Here is a 27,244-nt window from a genome sequence, read left to right as displayed (position 1 = left end):
TTTTTTTTTTTTTTTTACTCGACTTTTTTTTTCTCGTCCCAGGGCAAAAAAAGCGGAACCCGCGGGGCTGCGGGCAGCCGGAGCCGAGCCCGGGCAGCAGCGGGAGCGGAGGGTGCGGTGCCGGCGGGCGGCGCTGGGGCCGCGCCGGCCCCGCGGGTGGGGGGCGGGCGGTGCCGCTTTATAAAGCGGCGGGCGCGGGGCGGGGGCAGCGCCTCGGAGCGCCGCGGCACCGGGCAGCGGCATCGGCACCGGGGCCTGCCCAGCCCCGGCGGGGCGGAACGGCTCGGAGCGGCTCGGGCCGGGCCCCCCCCGCCCCCCGAGGTTCGTTCCGGGCGGGATGAACCGGCGGGGGTTCTGCGCCGGGCTCTACTGGCTGCTGCTGCCGCTCGCCCTGCTCGCCGGTGAGTGCGGGGGTCCCCCGGGGGTGACCCGGCTGCGTCCCCCGCCCGTGGAGAGGGTGGCTCTGGGGACACCTGGGGCTGTCGCGGGGGCTGCCCCGGCACGTGGAGCGAGGGGAGCGCCGAGAGACCGGGGGCGAGCGGGTCGCTGCGGCTGGCTCCGGGCGGGTGCCGGTGCCGGGACGGGACGGGCGGAGCTGCGGTCCCCCCGCGGGGAGGGATCACCCTCAGTCCCGCCGAGCCCGAGCCCACTCGCGGGTAACGCCGCGCTTCTCTCCGGGGCGGGAGGGCGCGTGTCCCCGCTGTCCCCGGGGGCTCTTTGGGGTGCAGGTGACCCGGTTGGGGACACAGCCGTGTCGCCGCGCTCGCCGTGCCGCGCTCGCAAGGTGCGGGCTGCGGAGCTTGCCCCGGCCGGGGTGGGCGATGCCCGGGGGGCAGCTGGCAGCCGCTGGACCCCGGCAAGCGGAGTGCCCACCCCAGCCCCTGTGCGGTCCCCGAGCTGCCACCGGCCCGCTCCCAGCACTGTCGGCCTTTGATGGCAGATGTGCCACCCACCGAGGCAACCGGCTGGCCACCGGCCTGGAAAATCCCCGCGTCCCGGGACGCGCAGGACAAGAATCGGCTCTTTGAAGCCCGGCTGCTCCGGAGCCTCTTCGGGGACGCTGCGTTTGCGTAGACGCAAAGGAAAAAAGCTCTTTATAAACAGGATTGTTCAAGGGGCTCCTTGTGCCGGGCACGGGCTGGGTCTGTTGGCCACCGACACCGGGCTGGGGGGGCCCGAGCTCTGGCGTGGCTTTTGGGGTGGCCCTACAGTGACTTTCGGGAAACTGTCACTGGAGGGACAGGGACATGCGCCCGGCCGAGGGAGGCGCACCCAGCCGAGCAGCCCCGTTCCCAGCTGTGTTTTGGGGAGCAGGGTCTGGTTTCGGGGTGCTGGCACCGGGCAGAGCCTCGCTGGCGGAGGAAGTGGGTGACTCTTGATAAAAAAAAAAAAAAAAAAAAAAGAAAACTGCTTTTCCTTCGGTTTGCCGGGGCAGTGACTCAGAGGATCGCGCAGGATGTGAGGAGGTTAATTATAACCCAGCCCACGAGAAGGGGCTGCGCTGCCGGGCCGGGGGTGCAGCGGCCGGGCCGGGGCGCGGGAGCTGCCGGGCGCATCCCATGGGTGCCCGGGGCGACACGTGGCCTCCGGGCGCTGCCTCCCGCGGGGCCCTCCTGCTCCCAACAACGCCGCTTTGGCCCCAAATCCTGCCAGCCTTGCTTGGCTCTTCACCCCGCTCCGGCACGGGACGTGCTGGGCACCCCCGGTCCCTCCCGGCTGGGGACATTGGTGGCCTTGCTGTCCCCACCCCTTCCCTCCCCCGCTGGGTTTGGAGGTGGCTTGTTTAAATTTGGGGCCCCGCTTGGGCGGGGACTCGGTCCTGCTCCGGCGGATTGGGGTGACTCAGCAGTGCCCGGGGGTCTCGCAGGAGCACCCGGGGGAAACTGAGGCACGGGGGGGTGTGGGATTTGTGGCTCGTCCCGTTGCACCTGGGATGGGGAGGGTTTGCCCCCGAGCACGACCCGCCTGTGGCCCTTCCTTCCCTGGCACTTTGGCTCTCCCCAAACGTCCGGAGGATGTTTGCTCGCGGCTCCCGGCCAGCCCGGGGCGAGTGGAGGCGCAGGGCTCGGGGCAGCCCCCGCTTCCCACGGCTGGCACACGCCTGGGGGGTCCCAGCCGTGCCACGGGCTGTGTCCCCGCTCGGCTCCATCCTTCCTGCGGGGATTCTGGGCTGCTGGAGCCGCTCTGGGGCCACAATCCCACACGAGGGGGGATCCCCAGTGCCAGTCGTGGCCACGCTGGTCCGTGGCTCCCTGAAGTGATGGGTGAGGGTGGCACCCCCTCCCTGAGGCTGCGGTGCCCCCCAAACCCCCCGGTGTGGGGACACAGCCCCCCCTGCCCGGCCGGGGTGCTGGGGGGTCCCTGGGGTCCGCAGGGCCGGAGCTCAGCTGGGTGCCAGCGTGGGCTGCAGCAGCTGCCTCCTGCGGTCAGGTGCTTTTTATAAAACCGAGGGAAATAAAACAGAGGAGGGGAAAAAAAAAAAAACAAAACTAAATTAGAAAAAAAAGAAAAAGCAAAGCCACCGCTGTCTCCAAGAGCAATAAGTTCAGCTTCCTCCCGGGCACGGGGGATGGGAGGGATGGGAGGGTAAGATGGGAGGGAGGCGCAGGGTGCCCAAGACTGAGCCCCATAGCCCCAGGGAGGTGGGGGACAGCGTGGGGGGCTCCCCAGGGTGCAGCGGGTCCCCTTGGGGTGAGGACAGCAGGGTCCATATGGCAGCCGCGGTCACAGCCCCGCTGGGAATGCTGGTGGATCTGGGAATGTGCGTCCTGCTATGTGCCAGAGCTGAGCCGGCGGCTCTGGGAGCCCTGTGCCATCCCGGCGTGTGCCAGGGAACGGGGGTGGCCCCTGACACTTGTCCCCCGAGCTGCTGCATTCCCTGAGCCGTGGCAGGAGCTCCTGGCCGCTGCTGGATTTGCCAGGCTCAGAGCGCTCCTGGGCATCTCCTGGGGCATTCCCGGGAGCGGGGTCGGGAGCTGGCGGCACCGCCGTGAACTTTCCACAAAAACAGGATACGGTGGGTGAGCCGGTGGGGCTGCTCTTTCCTGGAAAGAGGGGCTGGGAATGTGCCGGTGGCCAAGGGCTCGTCGCTTCGGGACTGATGGGATCTGGGATAGGGAGAGCCACGCTGATGGGGTTTGGGATAGGGAGAGCCACGCTGATGGGGTTTGGGACAGGGAGCTGATGGGGTTTGGGACAGGGAGAGCCATGCTGATGGGGTTTGGGATAGGGAGAGCCATGCTGATGGGGTTTGGGATAGGGAGAGCCATGCTGATGGGGTTTGGGACAGGGAGAGCCATGCTGATGGGGTTTGGGACAGGGAGAGCCACGCTGATGGGGTTTGGGGACGAGGCCTCCGGTTTGCAGCCAGCAGGTGCAAAGCCGAGTCCTGGGAGCAAAGTGACACCTTGGGGACCCTGTCGGGGTCCCTGGGGTCCCCAGCTGGGGCTGGAGAGCTGGGAGCAGCTTGGCAGGGAGCGGGTAACGGGCCCGTGTGAGCGAGCAGGGCAGGGAATTAAAGAGCTCTGCTAATTAATCCCGAGCGGGCGCAGGTCCCCGCAGAGCAGCGCGCTGGGGATGCGGAGCAGACGGTGCAGGGCTGCTGTGGGGGGCTCCCCCAGCTCGGGGGGTCTGGGGAGCCCCCTTCCCCTGCGCTTGGCCGTGGATCCATCCTGGAAGCTGGCTGGCTGTGGAATGGAGCCTGGTTTGCAGGGAGGGGGCTGTGCCAGCCCCCAACCCTCTCCCGGAGCCGCTCTGCCCGGCCCGGTGCCCTGGGAACCCCCCCTGGCTGCCCCCACTTTGCCAGCGGTGCCCAGTGACCCCAATCCCCTCCCACGGGAAATTCAACTGAGGCTGGCACGGAGGAACCCCGGCACATCCCGCCCAGCTCCCCAGTGCTGTGATTTATCCTCCTCCCGGCTCCTTCATGTCCTTAACGCTCCACACGGGGCTGGGCGAGCAGGAATTGGGGTGCCAGACCCCACCTAGGGGGGACGAGGGGAGCGCTCAGAGAGGGACAGCCGGGGGGGCCGTGCCCGTGGGGAAGGCGCTGGCTGCTCGGAGGGAGGGTTTGCTCTCCCCACACGCCAGACTGGTTTTTCTCCCTGTTGCCTGCACTTTCCCCGCTGTCAGCGCGGCGGGGAACCGGTTCCCTCCGACTGTGCAGGACGGAGCACCCACGCAGCAGGGCACGGCACGCCCCGCCGCAGCCGGTGGGTGCCAGCCCGGGCTCCCGGGGTGCTCCCAAAGCGGGCTGGCACCGCCTGCCCCTCCTTCTCCAGCGTGGGGCACTGCTGGGAGCTGTCCTGGTGATGCCTGAGGGCTGCAGCCGCCCACAGGAGGGTCCCGGGGGTGCTGCTGGCACCGAATAATGGGGTCAGCGTGTGGGTCCCCCCCCGGTGCCAGCCGTGTTCCCATGTGCCCTCCCAGCCGTGCCACCGTGTGCCCTCGGTGCCACCAGCGCCCGGGGCTCACGGTGGGGCTGTGTCACCCCGAGGTGGGCGCTGGCGTGGCCGGGCACTGGTGCCAGGGCTGTGTCACCCCGAGGTGGGCGCTGGCGTGGCCGGGCACTGGTGCCAGGGCTGTGTCACCCCGAGGTGGGCGCTGGGGTGGCCGGGCACTGGTGCCAGGGCTGTGTCACCCCGAGGTGGGCGCTGGCGTGGCCGGGCACTGGTGCCAGGGCTGTGTCACCCCGAGGTGGGCGCTGGGGTGGCCGGGCACTGGTGCCAGGGCTGTGTCACCCCGAGGTGGGCGCTGGCGTGGCCGGGCACTGGTGCCAGGGCTGTGTCACCCCGAGGTGGGCGCTGGGGTGGCCGGGCACTGGTGCCAGGGCTGTGTCACCCCGAGGTGGGCGCTGGCGTGGCCGGGCACTGGTGCCAGTGGCCAGGGCCCCTGCCCGGCTCCCACGGAAGCCGCAGCAGCGTCTCGCCCCCGTGCCGGGAAGGCTCCTCTCGGCTGGAATATTTGCTCCATGAGGTCATGGTTTGCCGAAACAGCCAGGAGCCCTCGGCAGCGGCTGCGGGAGGTGACGCGTCCCGGGGTCACCGCGGGGAGGTGGCGGTGCCGGTGCCCCCCAGCCCTGCTCGGGGCCGGGCTGTGCTTCGCAGCCTTGGGGACCCCGCCGAGGGGCTGGAGCTGCTTTTATCCCCAGCTTGGGACGTGTCCCGGGGCGTTCCTGGGCGCTCCCTCCGCCCCCCGAGGCTGCCCCGCTGTCCCCGGGGGTTGTGCCGTGTCCCCCCCGCCGCTGTCCCTCGCCCCAGGATGCGTTGTCCCGTTGAAAGCTCGTAAACACAGGAAGGGCCGTGCCGGGCTGAGCACGTCCCTGGCGCCCAGCCGGGCTCCCCCCACCCCCCCCAGTGCCACGGGGGCAGGGCTGCGCTCGGAGCCCCCCGTGCCGCCCCCTCCCCACCTGGGGTGCCAAGGGGAGCCGCTCCAGGGTCACCCCCAGCAGTTCCCTGTGGCTGTCCCCTCCCCGGGCTGGCCCAGAGGGGTCCCCCATTGCTGGGGGGGTGGCGGGGGTGTCCCGGGGCTGCTGGAGCAGGGCACGGTGACACAGCCCCGGGATCCGGGGGTGTCTCGGTGCTGCTGCCCATCCCCTCGGCCCCGGGGCTGCCCTGTGTGTGCTCCCTGCTCCGGCCCGTGCATCTGCAGGTGTCTGTCACTGCCAGGGTGGTGACAGGGGTGGCAGCTGCCCTGCCATGTCCCCGTCCCTGTCCCCATCCCTGTCCCTGTCGGTCACAGCTCCGCGGGGCGCTGCCTCAGTCCGGCTCCTCCGGTAGTTTTGTGCCTCCAGACAAGCTGTAATTTAGATCTAAAAATAAGTGAGAGGGAAGGTGCTGAGCCGGTGGCACACCCAGAGCAGGGCTGGGGACAGGTGCTGTGCCAGCCGTGGAGGGGTCACAGCTGGGGGTCCCAGCCTGGCTGTGGGGGTCCCTGCAATCTCAGCCTGGTTTTGTGGGAATGATGTGGAAATGCAGCAGATTTATCTCATGGCTCTTGTTCCCCTGTCACACCATGTGTCTGGGACCTCTGGTGTCCCCCCTTCTCCTTGTCACCCATGTGGGTCACCAGGAGTGGCACAGCCTGAGGTCCTGCCTGGGGACCTCTTTCCTATGGCACATTTTTGGGGCTTGACCCCCTTGTCGTACCTGGCATCATCCCAGGACCCCAGTACCACCTGGCATTTGGGGGTGCCTCTCTTTTGGGGATGCCCGGGGTACAGGGATGCAGCTGTGAGCCCTCCCTGTGCCACCTCCCTGTCACCTAACCCCGTCCCTCTGTCCCCAGCCTGCCTTTTCCGCTACAACGTCCTCTCCCTGGTGTACCTGCTCTTCCTGCTGCTCCTGCCCTGGTTCCCGGGACCCTCCCCACGCCACACCGCAGGTAAGGGGCTCACCTGGGGGTGCAGGGCTGGCACAGGTGGGGAGCTGCCACCCCCTCCCGCGGGCACCTTGGCTGCGGTTTCACCCCGGCTGGGCAGCGTGGCTCCGTGTGGAGCCTCTCTCTGTTAATTATAGCCCAGCGGGGTTATTAATAGCCCTCCTGCTCCAGAACGGCCACTTTGGAGACTTATTAGCCAAAACCTCAGGGCTGGGCTGTGTGGGCACAACACGAGGGGTGGGCACAGCCTCCGCCCTGCCCGGGGCATCGTGGTGGCCGCAGGGTCACCCACTCGGGGACAGGGTCACCCGCTCTGGGGCAGGGTCACCCGCTCCAGGGCAGGGTCACCCCCTCGGGGCAGAGTCACCCGCTCAGGGCAGGGTCACCCACTCGGGGGCAGGGTCACCCACTCGGGGACAGGGTCACCTGCTCTGGGGCAGGGTCACCTGCTCAGGGACAGGGTCACCCGCTCTGGGGCAGGGTCACCCGCTCCGGGGCAGGGTCACCCGCTCTGGGGCAGGGTCACCCGCTCTGGGGCAGGGTCACCCATTTAGGGGCAGGGTCACCCGCTCTGGGGCAGGGTCACCCACTCAGGGCAGGGTCACCCACTCGGGGGCAGGTGGCCGTAGCCCCCCTGTGCCCGGCTCTGACCCCACCCCCAGTGCCTGGCACGGCCACAGCTAAAAGCTTTACCCTCTGAATATTTCATGGGCTCGCACGGCCCCGGATCCCGGCACTGCCGAGAGCCTTTGCCTGGATTTACAGGAAAAAACAAGCGGAGGGAAAGCTGTTGGCCCTGGGCCGCCCCCAGGCCGGCTCGCAGCTGTGGTGGGCTCGCTGCCCACCCCACCCCCTGGCCAGGAAAACGGGCACGGGGCCCGGAGAGCCGGGTGGGATGGGGGCAAGGCTGCAGCTGGTGGAAGGGCTGACAGGGTTTGGAGTGGGGGGAGCCCCTGGAAGCCTCCCACGGGATGTTCCAGCAGGGATGGGGATGCTGAGTGCACCCTGCTGTGGTCCCGGCAGCGCCAGGGAAGTGCCAGCTGCGTGCTGCAGGGACCAGGAGGGAGGTCCTGGGCTCTCGGGATGCCCTTGGGCTGTGCTGGGTGATCCTGGTGGGATCCCGACCCTGGGGCAGAGCCCTGGGACCTCTGGGCACAGTGCAGTCCTTCCCAGCTCTTCCTGAGGGTGTGGGGTCCCTGCTGAGGTTCCTGGTGTCCCTGGGTGGTGGGTGACAGCTTTGTCCGTGTCTCACAGGTCACACCAGCCGCATCCTCAAAGCTCTGCTGGGGACCAGCATCCTCTTCCTCCTCGCCCACCTGGTTTTCCAGATATGCCTGTACACGCTGCCCGTCCTGGACCAGCTGCTGGGCCCCAGCTGTGAGTAGGGGGTGCCCGTGCCCACCCTCACCCACAGCTCCCTGTGCTGCCCTGGGGCTGCACCCCGAGCTGCTGACGTGTGGGACCCGTCCTGCCCGTGCTGGGGGGCTGCTGAGGCTCTGCAGGGTCCCAGCCACGTGCCAGCCCTGGGGACATCCTGTGCCATGCCCACCCTGCGCTCCCATGGATGGGAATGTTCTCCCCGTGGTGGGGGTGCTCTGGTATGGGGTCTGCCCCACTCAGTGCCCCTCTCCTTCCCACAGGCAGCTCCTGGGAGGTCCTTGCTCGCCACATTGGGGTCACCAGGTAAGGGCCCCCTGAGCTGTGGGGCTGGGGGCTGCCAGTGGCTGTGGGGTCACCCCTGAGCCCTCCCCTGCCTCGCTCTCCCCCCCAGGCTGGACTGGCGTGACATTCCCAACTCGGTGCGGCTCGTGGCACCCGACGTTGGCATCCTGCTGGTCTCGTCCCTGTCCTTGTGCCTGTGCTGCCGCCTCGGCCCTGCCGCCTCCAGACGGAATCCCGAGCTCCTGGAGTCCTCTGAGGGGGTGAGAGGTGTCCCCGCTGCCATGGGGACATCCCTGTCTGTGGCTGGTCCCTGTCCCTTCCCTGGGCACAGCCTGGGGCTTGCCACGGGGACATCCCCAGTCAGGGGGACTCAGTTTGGGGCAGTTTGGAGGGTTTGGTCATTGTCACACAGCTTTGGGTGGCTCAGCCATGGAGGAGTGCCCTGCCTGCCGTGGCATTGCCACAGGGATGGTGGCAAACAGCGGGGTGGGCAGTTCTGGGGTGCTGGCCGCAGCTGGAGCTCGCTGCTGCAGGGCTGGGTGCTGTGCCCCACCTGGCAGTGCCCGCAGGTGACAGGGACGCTGTGCCGGTGGCACTCACGCCCCAGTGGCACCGCTGGGCTCCGGCCGTGCCGGGCTGTAACCGGAGCACGCCCGGGGCCGGCGCGGGAGGCAGCCTGGAAAAAAGCTCAGTGCTGGGAACCCGGGTCCCAGAGCCAAGAAAAACAGCCGCCCTTTGGAGGAGCTCTCCAGGCGGCTGACGAGATAAACACGGCCAGGTGCCGGGCACTCTGCCCACCTGGCCGGCCTCCCCTGCCCTCCCCGCAGTGGGGAAACTGAGGCACGGCCAGGAGCTGCCCGTGGAGCTCACAGCGCCGTGGTTTCCCCTGGCAGAGGGAAGAGAAGGATGTGGGGCGGCACCGGCACGCGGATCTCAGGGACAGCAGGCTGAGGAGCCGGCTGCGGGACAAGGCTCACTGGCTGCTCTGGGAGGCTGGCAAGGGGCTGGCCATCCTGCTGCTGGCCTTGGCAGGTGGGCACGGCACGGGGGGCACGCTGCTGGCCCAGAGTGGGGACGCTCGGTGCTTGCCATGCTGAGGGAAAGCGTGCCTGGTCCGTGAGGGGAGGATTTTCCATCCAAGGGGGAAAGCTCGGAGAGCAGAGGGAGGGATGGTTCATCCAGAGGGGAAAACGGTGCAAGGAGAAGGGGTGCTTGGTCTAAGGGGGGAAAATGTTCAATCCAAGGGAGAAATCTCAGTCCAAGGGGAGAGCTGCCCGCTCCAAGGGTCAAATGCTTGATCTGTGGAAGAAGAGATGCTTGGGCTGCAGAGGGAGGGAACGCTCAGCCCAAGGATGCTCATTCCAAGCAGGGGTGAGGTGTGGTCTGAGGATGGATTTAGAGTCCAAGGGGGAAAGCTTGGACCAAGAGGAAGGAGATGCTTGGTCTAAGGTGGAAAACTCGGTCTGAGGGGGAGGGAGGCTTGCTCTGAGGAGGAAGACTCAGTCCATGGGGAAGGGAGGCTTGCTCTGAGGAGGAACGCTGGGTGCAGCGGGATGTTCTCAGTCCAGGGAGCCATGCACTGACCGCCCGTGGGGCGCTGCTCCCCAGGGATCATCCTGCCCTCCGCCTCCTCCAGTGTCTACTTCCTGCTCTTCATGGGGCTGTGCACGTGGTGGGCCTGTCACCTCCCCGGTGGCCACCAGGCCTTCAACGTCCTCTGCGTGGCCATCGGCATCTACAGCGCCTGCCACCTGCTGTGCCTCTACGCCTACCAGACCCCCTTCGTGCAGGGGCTCTTCCCACCCCCCACGCTCTGGGCACGGTGAGTCCCTGGGCAGGGAGCTGTGCCCAGGCTCCCCCTGAGCGCAGCCAGAGCATCCCTCTGGTGCCAGCACAGGGATGGGACCCTGGCTCCTGGCTGAGGCTGGGTTAATGTCACCCTCTCTGTCCCCCACAGGCTGTTTGGTTTCAAGGACATCATCCTGTACTACAACTGCTCCCAGCCCAACATCCTGGACCTCAACAACAGCCACCCCTGGCCTGTCTATGCCAACCCCGGCATCCTGCTCCTGCTCTACTACACCGTGGCCACCCTGGTGAAGCTGCGCTGGCGCTATGCCAAGGTGAGAGCTGGCCGATGGTGACAGCGGTGACAATGTGTGCCTGGCTGGGACTGCCCCACCGTGTGGGGTGCCTTGGCAGGGGGCAGGGGCACGGTGCTGCTGCCCAGTGGTGGCACTGGGGACCCTGAGCTGGCTCCCGGCCCTGGCAGAGAATGGTGGCACCGGCGCGGCTGTACCCGAGGGACCTGGTGGAGCTGGAGAGTTGGCCCAAGGACACTGGCCACGCGGCTGAGGACACCAAGGTGGGTTTGGGGGGCTGTGCAGGGAATGGCTGTGGGATTGCGGGTGCCAGGGTAGGCTCTGACCCCTCTGTGCCCTCAGCCCATGCTGTTCCCTCACACCGGGCAGCCAAGCTCCAGCACCGACAACTGCACCACCCATGTCTTGAGCACAAGTAAGCCTGACCCCAGCCCCTCCCCAAACCCTGCCTGCAGCCTGGGGGTGCCTGGTGCTCCCCCTCCCCAAACCCTGCCTGCAGCCTGGGGGTGCCTGGTGCTCCCCCTCCCCAAACCCTGCCTCTCACGCTGTCTCTCCCCACGCCAGGCAGGAGGCGTCCTGCGGCGTGGCTGCCCCTGCACACCCTGGGCCACGTCCTGATGAAGCAGAGCTACGTGACTGCCCTCATTGCCATGATGGTAAAGAGCTGGCAGGGGCCACGGGGAGGGTACCCAGATGTGGAGGGGACACCCCCAACCATCCTCCCTGCCCACAGGTGTGGAGCATCTCCTACCACAGCTGGCTGACCTTCGTGCTGCTGCTGTGGGCGTGCCTGATCTGGATAGTGCGGAGCCGCCGGCACTTCGCCATGCTCTGCTCGCCCTTCCTGGTGCTCTACGCCATCACCCTGTGCAGCCTGCAGTACGTCTGGGCCATGGAGCTGTCCTCCGAGCTGCCCACCCGCATCAGCTTCATGCAGCTGCAGCTGCTGGGGCTGGCGCACCCCCAGTACCCCTGCATGGCCCTGGGCTCCAAGGTGAGTGTGGCCTTGTCCCACCCCTGTCCCCGCCGGCGCCCGGCCGTCCCCGCTCACCGCCTGTCCCACAGCTCCTGTTCACCCTCACCTTCTGGATGCTGCTGAGGCGCTTCGTTATGGAGAAGGTGCTAACGAGGAGGTCCCCGGCCACGCCGCTCCTGGAGGTGTCTGTCACGGACACAGGTGAGGGCTCCCGGTGTCAGCACGCTGAGCGCCCCACAGCTGTGGAGGGGCACCCCGGAGCCCCTGCCCGGCTCCTGCAGCCCCTCCGTGCCCCACAGACACCAGCCAGATGCGGGATGTGCTGCAGAAGCTGGGGGAGGTGGTGAAGAATTTCTTTGCCAAGTTCTGGATCTGCGTCTGCGCTGTCAAGTTCATCGTGGTGACCTTTACCGGCCGCCTCGTCGTCTACAAGATTGTCTACATGCTCCTCTTCCTCCTCTGCCTCATCCTGTTCCAGGTGGAGGGGCTGGGGAGCCCTGGGGACCTGTGCCATCCCCAGGGCGGCCCTGCTGATGTCCCTGTCCCCGCAGGTGTACTACAGCCTGTGGCGCAAGGTGCTCAAGGGTTTTTGGTGGCTGGTGGTGGCCTACACCATGCTGGTGCTCATCGCCACCTACACCTACCAGTTCGAGGACTTCCCCATGTACTGGAGGAACCTGACGGGCCTCACTGATGACCAGTGAGTGTCCCCTTCCCACTGTGGGGTCCCTGCTGGCACCAGCCCTGTGGTGGCACCAGGGCATGGCCCAGGGCTGGGTTTCACATGGGGAAACTGAGGCACGGAGCAGGTTGGGGTTGAGCCCCTGGCGCTGGTGCTGGGTTTGGGGCAGGATGGATGAGAGCCCGTGCTGACCCTCCTCTCCCCATCCAGGCTGAGCGACCTGGGCCTGGACAAGTTCAGCGTCTCCAAGCTCTTCTCCAGCATCCTCATCACGGGTTTCTTCCTGCTGGCCTGCATCCTCCAGCTCCACTACTTCCACGAGCCCTTCATGCTCATCACCGACCTGGCGCGCATCCGCGCCCCCTCCCCGGCCCCCTGCCACATCCCCAGGTAGGAGCCGGTGCTGGGTGAGCCCCCTGCACCCTGAGCCCGCTGTCCCTGCTCTGAGCCCCCCTTCCCTCAGGTCTGAGGAGCTGCACGGGAGCCGCCTGCTGCGGGACGCGGCCGCTGCCGAGACCGCTCGCTCCGGAGACTCCGACACCGAGTCCCTGGGTACGGGGCAGGGATGGGAGCCGGGCTGGGATGGGGTGTCCTCCAAGCCAGGAGGGACCTGGGAGGGTAGGGAAATGGATTTGGGGTGATATCCAAGGGTATGGAGATGGATTGGGGTATCCTCCAAGCCTGGAAGAGATTTTCATGGTGTGATTGGTATGGATTTTTGGGATATTTCAGGTATGGATTGGGGTGTCCTTCAAGTCTGGGAGGGCATGGGGATGGAGTGGGATGTCCTCCGAGCCAGGAATGGGGTGGGTTGAGGTGTCCTGAAAACCGGGGTGGGACCAGCGTAGTGCAGGGGTTTAGTGGGGTCTTCTCCAAGCCTGGAAGGATACAGGGATGGGTTGGGATGCCCTCTGAGCCAGGAGGAGGCTGGAGGCTGCAGGGATGGATTGGGTTCTCCAGGTGTGGAATGGATTGGGGTGTTTTCTGAGCAAGGGAGGATGCAGGGGATGGGTTGGGGTGCCCTCAGAGCCAAGGAGGCTATGGGGGTGTCCATGAGGGTCTGTGTCCCACAGGGCCCAACAAATGGGGGCTGGTGCTGGAGCGCCTGGTGGTGCTGGGCCGGACCTTCTCGGACACGGTGACGCGCGGGGAGGTCTTCGTGAGGCGCCTGCTGGAGCTCCACGTTGTCAAGATGGTGGCTCTCTACACGGTCTGGGTGGCCCTGGAGGAGGTACCCCTGGGGCTGCAGGGTTGGGGGGCTCAGCCGGGCCCCCCCGAGGTGCTGACACTGCCTTTGCCCCAGGTCTCGCTGATGAACTTCTTGCTGGTGCTGCTGTGGGCCTTGGCCATGCCCTACTGCCGCTTCCGCCACATGGCCTCGTGCCTCTCCACCATCTGGACCTGCATCATCATTGTCTGCAAGATGCTCTACCAGCTCGAGGTGGTGGAGCCCCACGAGTACTACAGCAACTGCACCCAGGTGTGCCCAGCGGGGCCGGTTCTTGGGGGGGCTCCCTGCCTGGAGGGGGGCTCTGGGGGCACTGACCCTCTCCTGGTGCTCCCCTTCGCAGCCCCTACCCAACGGCACCAACCTGACCCCAGAGGAGCTGGCCAACTCCACGCTGTACCGCGGCCCCGTGGACCCTGCCAACTGGTTCGGCATCCGGAAGGGCTTCCCCAACTGGCCCTACGTCAGGGTGGGCACGGGGGTGCTGTGGGGACCACCTGGGGGGGATTCTTGGCTTCACAGCGCGGTCCTGAGCGTCTCTTCGGAGAGCCCGGGGAGATGCTCTTTGTGAGGACCGCGTGGGGGGTTCTTGGCTTCACCCTGAGGTGCTGAGTGTGCCCTGTTGCCCCAGAACCACGTGCAGGTGCTGCTGCTGCTGGTGTTCGAGTCGGTGGTGTACCGGCGCCAGCAGTACCACCGCAAGCAGCACCAGCTGGTGGCCCCCGTCACCGAGACCATCTTCGAGGACATCTCCCGCCAGCAGCTCGACCTCGGCCTCGTCAGCTGCGCCAAATACTTCATCAACTACTTCTACTACAAGTTTGGCTTGGAGGTGGGAGCGTTGTGTGCGTGTGTGGGGGGGGAGGTCCCAGCGCTCGCAGCACCCCGGTGCTGAGCCCTGCACCCCCCTGCTCCCCCAGATCTGCTTCCTGATGATGGTGAACGTGATCGGGCAGCGGATGAACTTCGTGGTGATCCTGCACGGCTGCTGGCTCGTGGTGATGCTGACGCGGCGGCGGCGCGCGGCCATCGCCCGCCTCTGGCCCAAGTACTGCCTCTTCCTCGTCATCTTCTTCCTCTACCAGTACCTGCTGTGCCTGGGCATGCCGCCTGCCCTCTGCATGGGTAAGGGGCACGGGGGACACCCCGCTTTCCTGTGGGACACCGTTTGCCTGCCCTGGGAAGGGGCTGGAGGAGGGGCCTGGCACTGACTGTGCCCCCTGCCCCCCCAGACTATCCGTGGCGCTGGAGCGACACCATTCCCCTCAACTCGGCACTCATCAAGTGGCTCTACCTGCCCGACTTCTTCCAGGCTCCCAAGTCCACCAACCTCATCAGTGAGTAGCCCCCTGCCCGAGTGGTGCCCTGTCCCCTGCTCATGGGGTGACACAGCCCCCTGGCCCCCTTGTTCCAGCCCCTGGCACCTCTGTGCCACAGGGTGCTCTGTCACCCTGTTCCAGCCCCTGGCACCTCTGTGCCACAGGGTGCTCTGTCACCCTGCTCCAGCCCCTGGCACCTCTGCACCACAGGGCGCTCTGTCACCCTGCTCCAGCCCCTGTCCCTCCCCAGGTCCCATCCTGCCTCCAGGAGGGGGAAGGAGGGGTGGAGGAGCTTTAAGAGCCCCACTCCTTTGGAGGCAGATTTTAAATCATACTCATCCCGTTGGAGAAGGAGTCATGGCAACCCCACCCCTTTGTGGGGGAACTTGATTTATTTCTCACCCTCTTTTGGGAAAAGGAGGGGCCTGGAGAGAGGCACAATTAGTTAAAGAGGAGGTGGGACCTGGCAAAGGCCTGGAGGGAATTAATGAGCTCCCCACCCTGGGCAGGAGTGGCCTGGGGTGCCCCAAGGCCTTGGGGAAGGGTTTGGGGGGGTACCAGGGTTTTGGGGAGCGCTGTGGCCCGGGCTGAGCTGTGTTCCCTCAGATGACTTCATGCTGCTGCTCTGCGCGGCCCAGCAGTGGCGCGTCTTCAAGGCCGAGCGCTCCGAGCCGTGGCTGCAGGCGGCCGGGGACAACTCAGACCGGCTGGACCGGGAGCAGGACTACTACAACCCCACCCCAAACTTCATCTACTGCAAGTGGGTGCCCCTGGCACAGCACCCCGACTCGGGGCCACGGGAATGGGATCTCCTGTGGGCAGTGAATCTCTCTCCTCTGGGATGGGATCCCTGGGGGGATGGACAGGATGGAATCTCACCCTTGGAATTCCAACCTCAGGATGTCAAACTTTGGGGTGTGGACAAGGTGGGCCCTGGGGTGGAACCTTTTGGGGTGGGGGGAAGATGAGATCCCACCCTTGGATGTCGAATCCCCTGGGATGGGAGCCCTTGAGGTATGGATAGGATGGGACCTTCAGAAGGCAGTGGGACCTGCTGGGCTGGGATCCTCTAGAATGGGATTGGAGCCCCTTTGGACATGACCCCCCTGATGGCTGGAGCAGGAACACCCTGAGGCTCTTCTGGGAGGAGATGAGGTGGTCCAGGACACTCCTGGTGATGGTGCTGGACCCTCAGTGCCATAAACCGGGACAAAGCCCTTTGTCCCCCATGATAGGGCTGCTGGGGGGACTGACCATGCTGGGAAGGGACAAAGCCCCTGCTCTGACTGCCCCATCCACAGGTCCTACCTGGACATGGTGAAGGTGGTGGTGTTCCACTACCTCTTCTGGGTCGTCCTCGTGGTGGTTTTCATCACCGGTGCCAACCGCATCAGCCTGTTCGGCCTGGGCTACGTGCTGGCCTGCTTCTACCTGCTGCTCTCGGGCACCGCCATGCTGCGCAAGCCGGCCCGCGCCCGCCTCGTGCTCTGGGACTGCCTCATCCTCTACAACATCACCGTCATCATCTCCAAAAACATGCTGTCGGTGCGCTGTGATCCACGTGCTTCTCCTCCGGCCGCCCTAGGTGTCCCCTGGGGTGGTGACGAGGCCGTGTGTGCCCTCTCTGCCCGCAGCTCCTGTCCTGCGTCTTCGTGCAGCAGATGCAGAGCCACTTCTGCTGGGTGATCCAGCTCTTCAGCCTCGTCTGCACCGTCAAGGGCTACTACAACCGTGAGTTGCTGCTCTGGGGGTGATCTGGGGGCTTGGGGCTGCAGCTTTGGGCTGCTGCCTGACCTGCCTGCACCTCTGCCTGCCAGCCAAGGCGATGCCCAAGGACCGAGACTGCACGCTGCCCGTGGAGGAGGCCGGCATCATCTGGGACAGCATCTGCTTCTTCTTCCTCCTGCTCCAGCGCCGCATCTTCCTCAGCTCCTACTACTTGCACGTCATGTGGAACCTCCAAGCCTCTGCCCTGCAGGCTTCCAGGTGGGATTGGGGCCCTGGAGGGTCCCTTTGGAGCTGGGGGTCCCCCTGACCCTCCCCTGTCCCCCAGGGGTGTGGCGCTGTTCAAGGCCAGCATCCTGAAGAGCCTGCGCTCGCACCGGCTAGCCGAGAAGAAGTCGCTGGACCAGCTGAAGCGGCAGTGAGTGGGTTTGAGGGGACACTGGGACCCCTGTCCCTGCACCTTGGGGCACCCCTGTGCACGGGGAGCAGGCTCTGCAGCATCCTCTGCCTCCAGGATGGAGCGGATCCGAGCCAAGCAGCAGAAGTACCACCAGGAGCTTCTGCCCGGCAGCACTGACCCGGGGCAGGAAGGGGCCAGATCAGGTGAGATCTGGGGTCCTCAAGTGTCCCCAACCCCTCTCTGGCCACACGGGTGGCGCTGTGACCCGCTGCCAGCACCCATCCTGGTGGAGCCCCGTGGAGCACTGTGGTGCCCCCTCCCACCCTGAACCCCCCCAGGCGTGGTGGGCGCCCTGGGCACGGCCGTTCTCAGCCCCGCCTGCCGTCCCACAGCGCCCGGCAGCCCAGCAGACCCGGCCCGGCACAGGGAGCGGTGGTGGCGGTCATGGTCAGACCACGCCGCAGGTACAGCCCCGCCACGGGGCGTAACAGGGCACAGCCCCTCGGAGAGGTCCCCCCGCCGGGACCGCTAACCCCCCGCTGGTGACACCCTGCATGTCCCCTGTCCCCAGGCTCAGCCACAGGGCACTAACACGGCTTCTCTGCTCCCCAGTACTAATGGGGTGCTGGACTGGGGGTGCCAGGCTGGGTTTGGGGTCACTGATGTCGGTCACTTCCGAATGCTGGCGCTGGAGGGATGCGGCAGTTGAATTGTTGGCTCCCCGTGGGTGTCCTCGGTGCCAGGCAGAGCCCTGGGAGATGACAGCCTGGGCTGTGACACTGTAGCCCGGCTGTGCTGTGACACCCTGTGCCCCCCTGGCAGTCCTGCATTCTGGGGAATACTTCCTCTTCGAGTCGGACAGTGAGGAGGAGGAGGAGGTGCAGGAGGAGCCCCGGCGGCCGGAGAGGCCGAGCGCCTTCCAGGTGAGTGGGGCACTGCAGGGCAGCCAGAGGGCTGGCAGTGTCCCCAGGGTGTGCTGATGGCCCCTGTCCCCCTCCAGCTCGCCTACCAGGCCTGGGTGACCAACACCAGGACGGTGCTGCAGCAGCAGGAGCAGTCCGAGCAGCCGCAGCCACCCAGCACCCAGAGCTCTGCAGGTGGGTGTGACACCCCCAAAATAGGGCTGGGGGGGACAGCAGGGGACACAGCCCTGCCTGGTGCCCACTGTGGGCCCTGGCAGGGCGCTCCCAGTGCGTGAGGAGACTCTCTGGTGGCTACAGTGGGGTTGGGCACGAGCTGTGCAGCTTCTTTGGTGCCCACCCTGGTTTTTAGGGTGGATGGGGTGGTGGATGGCAGAGCCCAGAAATGACGTTCATCCTTCCCTGGGGTCTGACCCTTGCAGGGGAAGATGCAAGGGGAGAGGTGGAGGCTGCTGAAGGGGCTGAAGGCCAAGAGGAAGAGAGCATGGAAAGTTCTGGTAGGTGGGCAGCAGGACTGCAGTGCTGGGGGGAGCTGAGTGGGCACCACCCCACTCCTCTTTTTGCCCTGGCAGAGCGGAGCAACGCCTTGCAGCGGGCGCTGAACACGCTGAGGTTCCTGTGGCTGCTGTGCCAGGCCCTGGTGGACGGGCTGACCCAGTGGCTGGACACGTGCACCAAGGAGCACACGGACATGTCCCGCATCCTGTGCCTCGAGAGGAGCGTCATGGCTCAGCGGCTGGCCAGGGTGAGCCCGGGGGGACAGCGGGGCACGGGGGTGGCGTCCCACGGTGGCACTGACGTCCTGCCCGCCACAGGGAGAGGAGATAAACCACCAGTTCCCGGATGAGCTGTACGAGCTGCCGACGGAGGAGGCCCCGCAGGAGACGAACCTGTCCAATTCCCAAAGCGGCACTTCCAGGCAGGTGCATAGATCCCCCCGAGGGGGCTGCTGGCAGTGCCATGGGTGGGGCAGGCGGGCAGGGGGACTCACCCCTGTCCTTGTCACCCCTAAGAGCTACCCCTTCTTCCGGCAGCCAGGAGCAGGTGACAAACCTGGGGTCCCAGGAGAACGTGGCTGAGACTCAGCAGTTCCTGGCCCTGCCGCCGCAGCGCAGGCGGACTGCCAGTGAGCTCCTCAAGAGCAGGTGGACGTGGGGACGGCGGGGCGTGGGGACAGAGGGCTGGGGGTGGCAGGGGGGGCTCACCCCAGCCCTGCATCCCGCAGGAGGTTGTGCGTCTACGAGCTGGAGGCGTCAGAGCGCTTCTACCAATCCCACAACCGGTTCCTGAAGCTGCTGCTGGCCGGGTACCGCTGCGTGACCGCCCACTCCGAGCTCTTCTGTTACTTTGTCATCATCCTCAACAACATGGTCACCGGCTCCATCATCTCCCTCTTCCTGCCCGTCCTCATCTTCCTCTGGGCCATGCTTTCCATCCCCCGGCCCACCAAGCGCTTCTGGATGACTGCCATTGTCTTCACCGAGGTGGGCAGGGGGTGGACAGTGAAGGGACGGTGCCACCAGCCCCTGCTGCCACCCACTGACCCCGGCGTCCCCACAGGTGATAGTGGTGGTGAAATACCTCTTCCAGTTTGGGTTCTTCCCCTGGAATGGCTACATCACGCTGCTGCGCTACGAGGGCAAGCCCTTCTTCCCACCTCGCATCGTGGGCTTGGAGAAGTCCACCCATTACATCAAGTATGACCTCCTGCAGCTCCTGGCCCTCTTCTTCCATCGTTCCCGGCTGCTGGTGAGCCCTGGGCTGTGGGTGGGCGTCTGGGGGGAGCTGGAGCTGCTCCTGGGGGCTCTGGGGAGAACCCAGTGGGTGCTGGGTGGCTCTGCTGTGGTTTCCCACCAGTGCTGGTAGGAGTTGATGCTGCAGCATGGGGACAGAGGTGTGTGGGGCTGGAGGGCAGCAGGACCCCTGACCACGTCCCTCCGCAGTCTTTTGGGCTGTGGGACCAGGAGAGGACAACAGAGGAGTATCAGGAGACCAAGGAAGGGGAGGACAAGCCGGAGGAAGCTGTGTCCACACCGCTGGTGGTGGCTGTGGAAGGGCCGGAGGCTCCAGCCCAGCCGGGAGCACTGGGAGCAGTCACGGGGCCGGAGCCGGAGCTGGGGCCGGAGGGTGAGTCCATGGAGCAGGAGGAGGGAACCAGGGCCACACAGCTCCGCTTCAGGAGGAGGAGGAGGAGGAGGACGATGGAGACAGTTCCAGGGGAAGGTGAGCACCAGTTCCCAACCCTCATGCCACAGTGAGGAACAAGGCTGGCACCCCCAGGGTGGCCCTGCAGGACCTTGGCTGTCACCCACGCTGTGCTTCACTTCAAGGGGGTGAGGAGGAGGAGGAAGAGGAGGAGGAAACATCAGAAGAGAACCATGCTCAAAGGAAGCTGAAGGCTTTCGGCTTGCGAGTCAAGGGCTTCTTCCTCACCATGTGAGTGGTGGCGGTGCTGGTTGGGACGGGGGCTGTGGGGTGCGGTCCCAGTCACCTGTCCCCTGTGTCCCCTGTCCCTGCAGGGCACAGAACGTGTACCAGCCAGTGTGGAAGTTCTTCCAGGACATCCTGGACACGCAGAACCATGCGGCCACCGACGTCTACGCCTACATGTTCCTGGCTGATGTGGTCGACTTCATCATCATCATCTTCGGCTTCTGGGCCTTTGGGGTGAGCTGGGTGTCCCACAGGGCCCTGACTGTCATGCCTCAGCCACGGGGTGAGGCTGGGCCACATCCTGACTTCTCCTGCACCCCAGAAATACTCGGCGGCCGCTGACATCACCTCCTCGCTGTCGGAAAACCAAGTGCCGGAGGCTTTCCTGGTCATGGTGCTCTTCCAGTTCACCACCATGGTCATCGACCGCGCGCTCTACCTCCGCAAGACCGTGCTGGGCAAGCTCATCTTCCAGGTCACCCTGGTCTTCGGCATCCACATCTGGATGTTCTTCATCCTGCCGGCCGTCACCCAAAGGTACGTCCCAAAGGATTCCACGGCACGGCCGGGTCCTTGCGTGGCACCTCGGTGTCCCCGAGCCCACGTGGCGGCCCAGGCTGGTGGCTGGAGAGTGACACGTCCTTCCCGCAGGTTGTTCCGCCACAACACGGTGGCCCAGCTGTGGTACTTTGTGAAATGCATCTACTTTGGTCTGTCGGCCTACCAGATCCGCTGTGGCTACCCCACCCGCATCCTGGGCAACTTCCTCACCAAGAAATACAACCACCTCAACCTCTTCCTCTTCCAGGGGTAGGGCACGGGGCCACAGGGAGCCCCAGGCACGCCAAGGGTGCCGTACCACCGCCCTCACGCCGTGTCCCTCCAGGTTCCGCCTCGTGCCCTTCCTGGTGGAGCTGCGGGCCATCATGGACTGGGTGTGGACAGACACCACGCTGTCCCTCTCCAACTGGATGTGTGTGGAGGACATCTACGCCAACATCTTCATCATCAAGTGCAGCCGGGAGACCGAGAAGGTACAGCCCCTGTGCCAGGAAGGGTCCCCCGCTAAACTCCTTTTGGGGGTTTGTTGGGGTCGCCCTGAGCACGCCCTACCCCGTGTCCTGTCTCCCCCCCACCCCAGAAATACCCCCAGCCCAAGGGGCAGAAGAAGAAGAAGGTGGTGAAGTACGGCATGGGCGGCCTCATCATCCTCTTCCTCGTGGGCATCATCTGGTTCCCGCTGCTCTTCATGTCCCTGGTGCGCTCCGTGGTGGGCGTCATCAACCACCCCATCGATGTCACCGTCAACCTCAAGCTGGGGGGGTACGAGGTGAGGATGTTGGTGGGTGTTGGGGGTCCCAGATGGGGCAGCGGGGTGCCCTGCCTGGCTGACGTCCCCCTGTCCTCCCCCAGCCTCTGTTCAGCACGAGCTCCCAGCAGCAATACATCCAGCCCTTCACCTCCCAGGACTACGAGGACCTCACCAAAGAGTTCGAGAACGAGCCGGTAAATCCCACCCCAAAACATCCCTGCTGGCTGCCCGGGGCAGGGGCTGGCAGAGTCCCCAGGGCCGGGGCTGAGCCGTGTCCCCTCTGGTGGCAGCTGGCCATGCAGTTCATCTCCCTTTATGGCGAGGAGGACATCGTGACCGCCCGCATCGAGGGCAGCTCAGGCTCGCTGTGGGGCATCAGCCCCCCCAGCCGCAAGCAGATGTGGGAGGAGCTGAAGAACGGCTCCTCTGCCATCACCCTGCACCTCACCTGGAGCTTCCAGAGGTACCTGGGGCACGGCCAGGGAGGAGCCAGCTCTGCCCCACATCCCCCTGCCCACACCGAGCCTCTCCTGCCCGCAGGGACCTGAGCAAGGGGGGCACTGTGGAGAACGCCTACGGCAAGCACATCACCTACCTGGAGCCCGGTGCGCGCCAGCGCCTGGAGCTGGCCCAGCTGCTGGATGGCACCAGGGATCGCCCCGTGTGAGTGTCCCCTCAGGGGCTGACTGGACCCCTGTGCTCACTGCGATGCTTTAACCAGCCCCATCACTCCACTTTCTTGCAGGGAATTGCCCAACCTCTTCCCCAAATACATCCGGGCACCCACAGGGCTCGAAGCCGAACCTGTCGAGCAGCTGCTGCCAGGTAGGTCCCAACATGTCCCCCATGAGAAAACCAGCACTGGGCTCCACCTCTCTGGAGACAGGGAGGACACGAGTCCCAGTGTGTCCCTGCCTGAAACCATCAGCACTGGGAGCACACCAGTGCTGGGCCCTGGTGCTGCCAGCCCCTGCAGACAGTGAGGACGTGAGTCCCACTGTGTTACTCCCCACAAAAAAAAAACATCCTTAAGAGCAGAGCAGCTGTGCTGATGCTGTCACCCTCTCCAGATGACGTGGAGAGCTACCTGGATGTGGAGGTGCAGCTGAAGCAGGAGCGCAGGGGCTCTGGCCTTGGTGAGCACTTTGTGGAGTGGTGGGTGCTGAGGCTGAAGGACGCCCCACCCCAAGAGGGCAACATCCTCCCCATGATCATCTTCAACGACAAAGTCAGCCCCCCCAGCCTGGGCTTCCTGGCTGGCTACGGGTACGTGGAGGGTGCCAGGGCGTGGGGGGATCCGGAGGGAGCTGCTGCTGGGATCCAGGGATCCAGGATGTGCCCCCACCCCTTGCAGGATCATGGGGCTCTACGTGTCCATCGTGCTGGTGATCGGCAAGTTCGTGCGGGGCTTCTTCAGCGAGATCTCCCACTCCATCATGTTCGAGGAGCTGCCCTGCGTGGATCGCATCCTGAAGCTGTGCCAGGACATCTTCCTGGTGCGGGAGACGGGTGAGCTGGAGCTGGAGGAGGAGCTCTACGCCAAGCTCATCTTCCTCTACCGCTCGCCCGAGACCATGATCAAGTGGACACGGGAGAAGAACTAAGGGGAAGGGGCTCCAGCCCCCCCAAAACAGGGACATCACCGCCAATGCCTTAACCAGCCCCCCCAGCTGGGGCCGCATCCCGGCCCGGGAGGCAGTGGGATGTGGGGTTCTGGGCGCTCCCTTGGAGGGAGGATGTTTTTCTGGATGTTTTTCTTACGTTGCTTTGAAGCCGTCCAACCTGCACAGACCACGTTGTGCCTTCCCCGGGGACGGGGACAGGAGCTGGCACCCCCCACCCACTGGGCACCCCTGGCTGCCAGCTGGGGATGGGGAGGGGTCAAGAGCCAGCCCGTGCCCCCTCCCTGCTGGCCCCAGCCCTGCTCCAGAACCAGGTTGAACTCAAGCAATAGTCCCCCTGCCCCCAGCTCCAGGATGGGGGTCCTGGGTTGTGGCCCCCCACATTTGAGGGGGTCTGGCAGCCCCAGTTGGACTTTAGACATTTGTGACTTTGGTTTGTTTTTTTTATTATTAATTCAAATGGTTTATTTATACAGATAGCGAATAAAACAAACTTGAGTCCTCCCTGGCTGACAGGCAGCTGGGGCAGGGAGGTGGGGGGGACCGGGGACCTGCACCCCAGCCCCCAAAAAACGGGGGCTGGGGGCTCTCCCTGCCCTTGGCTGGGACAGAAACAGGGTATAAAAGCCTGGGTGTCAGGAGTCCTCACCAACCTCTGGGGTATCCCTGAGGAGTGACACCTGCCCCAGCAGTGCCACAGTGGGATGGGAGCGTGTCCCCTGCTGTCCCCAACCCCTTCAGCTCTTACTGGACTCCTGGTTCTGCTCCATCTCAGCTCTGCAAGGGACAGACACTGGATGGACACGGCCTCGGGGGCTGAGCAGGTGGGGAGGGGCCCCCCAGCCCCGGTACCTGTGGATCCTGCGCTGGCCCTCGGCGCGCACGTAGGGTGGCAGCGTGTCGAGGGGACCCTGCACGAGAGGGGCCGTGAGCCTGGGGACCCCCATCACCCCTAGAACCACCCCCCTGCACCCCAAAGCCTCACCAGCTCCTTGAAGGTGAGGCGGCAGCTGTAGCACAGCAGGGGGATGTAGGCAGCTTTGCTCTCCACCCTGTGGGACAGGGATGAGGATGGGGACACTCAGCGGTGCCTGGGAGTGGGTGTGGAACCCTGGGATGCCCCCAGCCCATGTGCTCACCCTGCTGCTGGCTCGTCCAGGATCAGCGTGGGCTCCAGGGCCAACTCCTCCTCTGTAAGAGCCAGGGGGTCACTGAGGGGTGCACGGCTGCTCCCCAAATCCCCCAGTGCCCTCCCCACTCACCCCCATCAATGTCCAGGCCGCAGAGGCAGAGGAGGCAGCGCTGTGACTCACTGCTGGCCTTGGCCGGCTCCGGGCTCAGCTTCTCCCCTGTCCTGCAGCCAACACAGGGGTTGGGGGTGCACCCCACTCCTCCCAGACCCCCAGCACCCCCAGATGGACCCCCTGTACCGGTACACGGTGCTGATGGTGGAGGGGAACTCCTCCTGCAGCCCCAGCAGGAAGCGCTCCACCAGCTGGTGGATGCTGGGCTTCTCCCGGCGCTGTGGGAACCAATGGGGAGGGCAGGGCAGGACTGGCGGGGTCCTGTCCCTGCCTTGGGGACACTGAGCGTGGGCTCCCCACCACGGCACCCCCCTACCTTGGTGAAGAGGGGCGGCACGATGACGGTGGGGACGCCAAAGAAGAAGTTGTAGAAGGCGATCTCCTTGGCCGTGTAATCCCGCATGGGTCTCACCACCATCACGTCACCGTGGCGCTGGTCTGTGAAGCCCTGTGGGTGCAGGGCTGCCAGGGGACCGTGCCACCACCAAGCCAAGCCCCCCACGACGTCGTGTCACCCCCTGGGTGCGGGTGCCCGTCCCCAGCTCACCGTGTCCACGGCGAGGAAGGCGCCGCGCCCCAGGGAGAGGTTGGTGAGGAGCTTGATGGCCACGCGCGTGAGGCTCTCACCCATCATCACCTTGGCGTAGCCCCTGTCCCGGGCGGTCTGCACGATCAGGTGGGTCCTGGGGACGAGGTGCCAGTGGATCAGAGTCACCCTGCCCACCTGGCGCTGGCACCGGCGGGGTCAGTCCCTCACCGCAGCATCTCCAGCAGCTCCTCCCGCGCGGTCGCCGTCCCCGCGGCCTCGAAGGCGCGGAGCAGCTCCTGGGTTTGGGCAGCGTCCGGCAGGCGGGGGGGGGCCGGCGGTCCTGCTGGTGTGTCCTGGGAGCTGTGACCGGGCAGAGAGGTGCCAGTGTCCCCATCCTGCCGCTGCTGCTGGATGAAGCTGTCCACGGCCTCCTTGTAGGAAGGGCCGGATGGGCTGGACACGCTGGCGCGCTCCGGCCCCGGCTGTAAGATGGATGGGGGCAGCTCCAGCGCCTGTGGGGCACAGAGGGATACGGGGGAAGTTGTCCAGATGCGTCCCCTCACCTCGAGACCTGTCCCCAGGTCACCCCAGTACCTCCTCCAGGTGGATCAGGTGGTAGGGGAAGCCAGTGGCCTGCAGCAGGGTCTCCATCTGGGCCAGGGTCTGCTCACGCTGCTCCGGGCTCTGCCTGCGCACGGCTCCCTCTGGAAGGCCAGGGGACAGCACCAGGGCTGCTGTCACACTGCCAGCCCCATTCCTGGGGCCAGGGTGGCAGCACCCTGACACTGTGCTGGGACTTGGTAATGGGGCAGGGAGTGGGGCTGGGAATGTGCAAGGAAAGGGCAGCAGGGCTGGGAAAGGGGTAGAGAATGGACAGTGGGCTGGGAACAGGGCAGGGAACAGGCAGTGAGCTGGGAACAGGCAGTGGGGCAGGGAATGGGCTGGGAATGGGGCAGGGAATAGGCAATGAGCTGGGAACAGGCAGTGGGGCAGGGAATGGGCTGGGAATGGGCAGCTGGACGTGGAGTAGGGAATGGGCAGCTGGACATGGAGTAGGGAATGGGCAGCTGGGACCCAGAGCAGCAGCCAGGCTCTCTCACCCTCAACGTAGACGAGGCCAGGGACGAAGCGGAGCCTCTTGGCCGCCTCCCGGCTGAGCCCCTGGCAGAGCAGTGGGGTAAGGAGTGGGGTGAGGGAGTGAACGAGCCCTGCACCCCCAAGGCCCCCCGAACCCCCACTCTCACCTCCTGCACCTGCCGGACCATGGCACAGGAGGCCGGGCCCCCTGACACTGCCAGCAGCACCTGTGGGGACAGCAGGGACGGTCACGGGCCCTGGTGCCACCCCCGGGTCCCCTGTCCGTGTCCCCACTCCCGGTACCTTCTCTCCCGGGAAGATGACGCGGTTCTTGCCCAGCATGGCGCGGAACTTGTGCACGAAGTACTCGCGGAAGCAGCCGCTGGGGGACACGGGGACATGGGGTGCCTGTGCCGACACCCCCAGACCCCACATCCCCACACCCAAAGCCCCCTCGGTGTCCCCGAGACCAATGTCCCGCAGAACAACGTCCTCAGAGATCCAGTGATCCCCGTGAGCCACGTCCCCAAACATGACTGTCCCCCCTCCTCGATGTCCCCAAGACTCAGTGTCCCCAAGCCTTGATGTTGCTTGCCCCCGATGTCCCCAAACCTTGAAATCCCAGAGCTCCAACGTCCCCAGCCCCAACATCCCAACGCTCCAGACACCCGACATCCCTGAGAACAAATGTCCCCAATCCCCGATGTCCCCAAGACCCAAAGCTCCCAAGCCCCCGCCCTCCGGAGGCTCCCAGCCCCCAGTTCCTGCTGTCCCCGAGCCCCGCTGTCCCCGCCCGGTCCCTCACCGGCAGAAGGGATCCCCGACGCGGATGACGAGCGCGGCCGTGCCCTGCCCGCACTTCATGCAGGTCCGGGGGTGGCTGTGGGGACACGGCCGGTCACCGGGAGCGCCACCCAGCCGGGGGAGGGCAGCCCCGGCCTCGGGAGCCCCGGGGACACCCGGGATGTTACCGGGTGAGACATCGGGGGGATGTTACCGGGTGAGATATCGGGGGGATGTTACCGGGTGAGACATCGGGGGGATGTTACCGGGTGAGATATCGGGGGGATGTTACCGGGAGCGGGGGATCGGAGGTGGCACTGGAGGGATCCCGGGGTGACACCACAGGCAGCCCCGGCAGACACTGGTGACATACCGGGGACAGCACCGGGGGGACACCGGGCCGGTACCGACTGGGGATGTCCCGGAGACAGCACGGGGGGAAGCCCGGGGCAATACCGGGGGGATGCGCCGGGGGTCCGTTCGAGGCCGGACCGGACTCACACACCTGTCTCCCGCTGCGCGGCGGCGCCGCGGCGGTTCCGTGTCCGCCCCGCAGCCACCACCGTCACCCGCCCTGTCGCACATGGCGGCGCCGCTCGGTCCCGGTGGACTCCGCTGGGTCCAGGTGAGTTCCGCTCGGTGCCGGTGGGTCCCGGTGGATCCTGCTGGGCTCGGGTCCCGCTCGGCCTCGTTCGGCTCGCGCTCGGCTCGCGCTCGGCTCCCCTCAGCTCCTCTCGGTCCCGGCGGGCCGCCCCGTGTCCCGGCGCGCTCCCGTCGCGCGGTGATGACGCA

The 27,244-nt window shown here is 66.0% G+C and overlaps 2 protein-coding genes across 2 annotated transcripts; one reads left to right on the top strand and one right to left on the bottom strand.

The window, feature by feature from the left end:
• The first annotated feature begins 208 nt into the window (after nt 1–208).
• On the top strand, nt 209–23,262 carry PIEZO1 (piezo type mechanosensitive ion channel component 1 (Er blood group)). Its single transcript, XM_086847951.1, has 51 exons — nt 209–401; nt 6,286–6,381; nt 7,633–7,755; nt 8,019–8,061; nt 8,150–8,300; nt 8,934–9,072; nt 9,649–9,862; nt 9,998–10,163; nt 10,313–10,405; nt 10,485–10,557; nt 10,707–10,798; nt 10,876–11,136; nt 11,208–11,319; nt 11,418–11,596; nt 11,670–11,818; nt 12,011–12,190; nt 12,264–12,352; nt 12,874–13,031; nt 13,104–13,280; nt 13,372–13,497; nt 13,660–13,860; nt 13,949–14,153; nt 14,261–14,365; nt 14,954–15,107; nt 15,649–15,892; nt 15,982–16,078; nt 16,165–16,333; nt 16,401–16,490; nt 16,587–16,675; nt 16,865–16,936; nt 17,295–17,395; nt 17,473–17,569; nt 17,815–17,889; nt 17,965–18,137; nt 18,208–18,315; nt 18,431–18,537; nt 18,618–18,876; nt 18,953–19,141; nt 19,336–19,615; nt 19,723–19,828; nt 19,912–20,059; nt 20,148–20,362; nt 20,477–20,635; nt 20,712–20,859; nt 20,967–21,155; nt 21,239–21,331; nt 21,428–21,600; nt 21,678–21,800; nt 21,883–21,962; nt 22,208–22,403; nt 22,492–23,262. Exons 1-51 carry the CDS (start codon nt 338–340, stop codon nt 22,739–22,741), a joined length of 7,380 nt encoding a protein of 2,459 aa, XP_086704077.1. The 5' UTR covers nt 209–337; the 3' UTR covers nt 22,742–23,262.
• CTU2 (cytosolic thiouridylase subunit 2) lies at nt 23,181–27,219 on the bottom strand. Its single transcript, XM_086848067.1, has 15 exons — nt 26,958–27,219; nt 26,475–26,549; nt 25,973–26,051; nt 25,837–25,896; nt 25,693–25,753; nt 25,187–25,296; nt 24,821–25,104; nt 24,611–24,746; nt 24,380–24,511; nt 24,190–24,281; nt 24,022–24,113; nt 23,899–23,950; nt 23,745–23,811; nt 23,612–23,670; nt 23,181–23,536 (listed from the first exon to the last, which is right to left on the bottom strand). Exons 1-15 carry the CDS (start codon nt 27,035–27,037, stop codon nt 23,497–23,499), a joined length of 1,419 nt encoding a protein of 472 aa, XP_086704193.1. The 5' UTR covers nt 27,038–27,219; the 3' UTR covers nt 23,181–23,496.
• Between the last annotated feature and the right edge of the window lie 25 nt (nt 27,220–27,244).

Source organism: Cyanistes caeruleus, chromosome 12 (genome assembly GCF_971803275.1).
Source record: "Cyanistes caeruleus chromosome 12, bCyaCae1.hap1.1, whole genome shotgun sequence".
In the NCBI taxonomy this organism is placed as follows: Eukaryota; Metazoa; Chordata; class Aves; order Passeriformes; family Paridae; genus Cyanistes; species Cyanistes caeruleus.
Note: the sequence above shows the minus strand (reverse complement) of the source record. Positions and strands in the feature narration are given on the sequence as shown.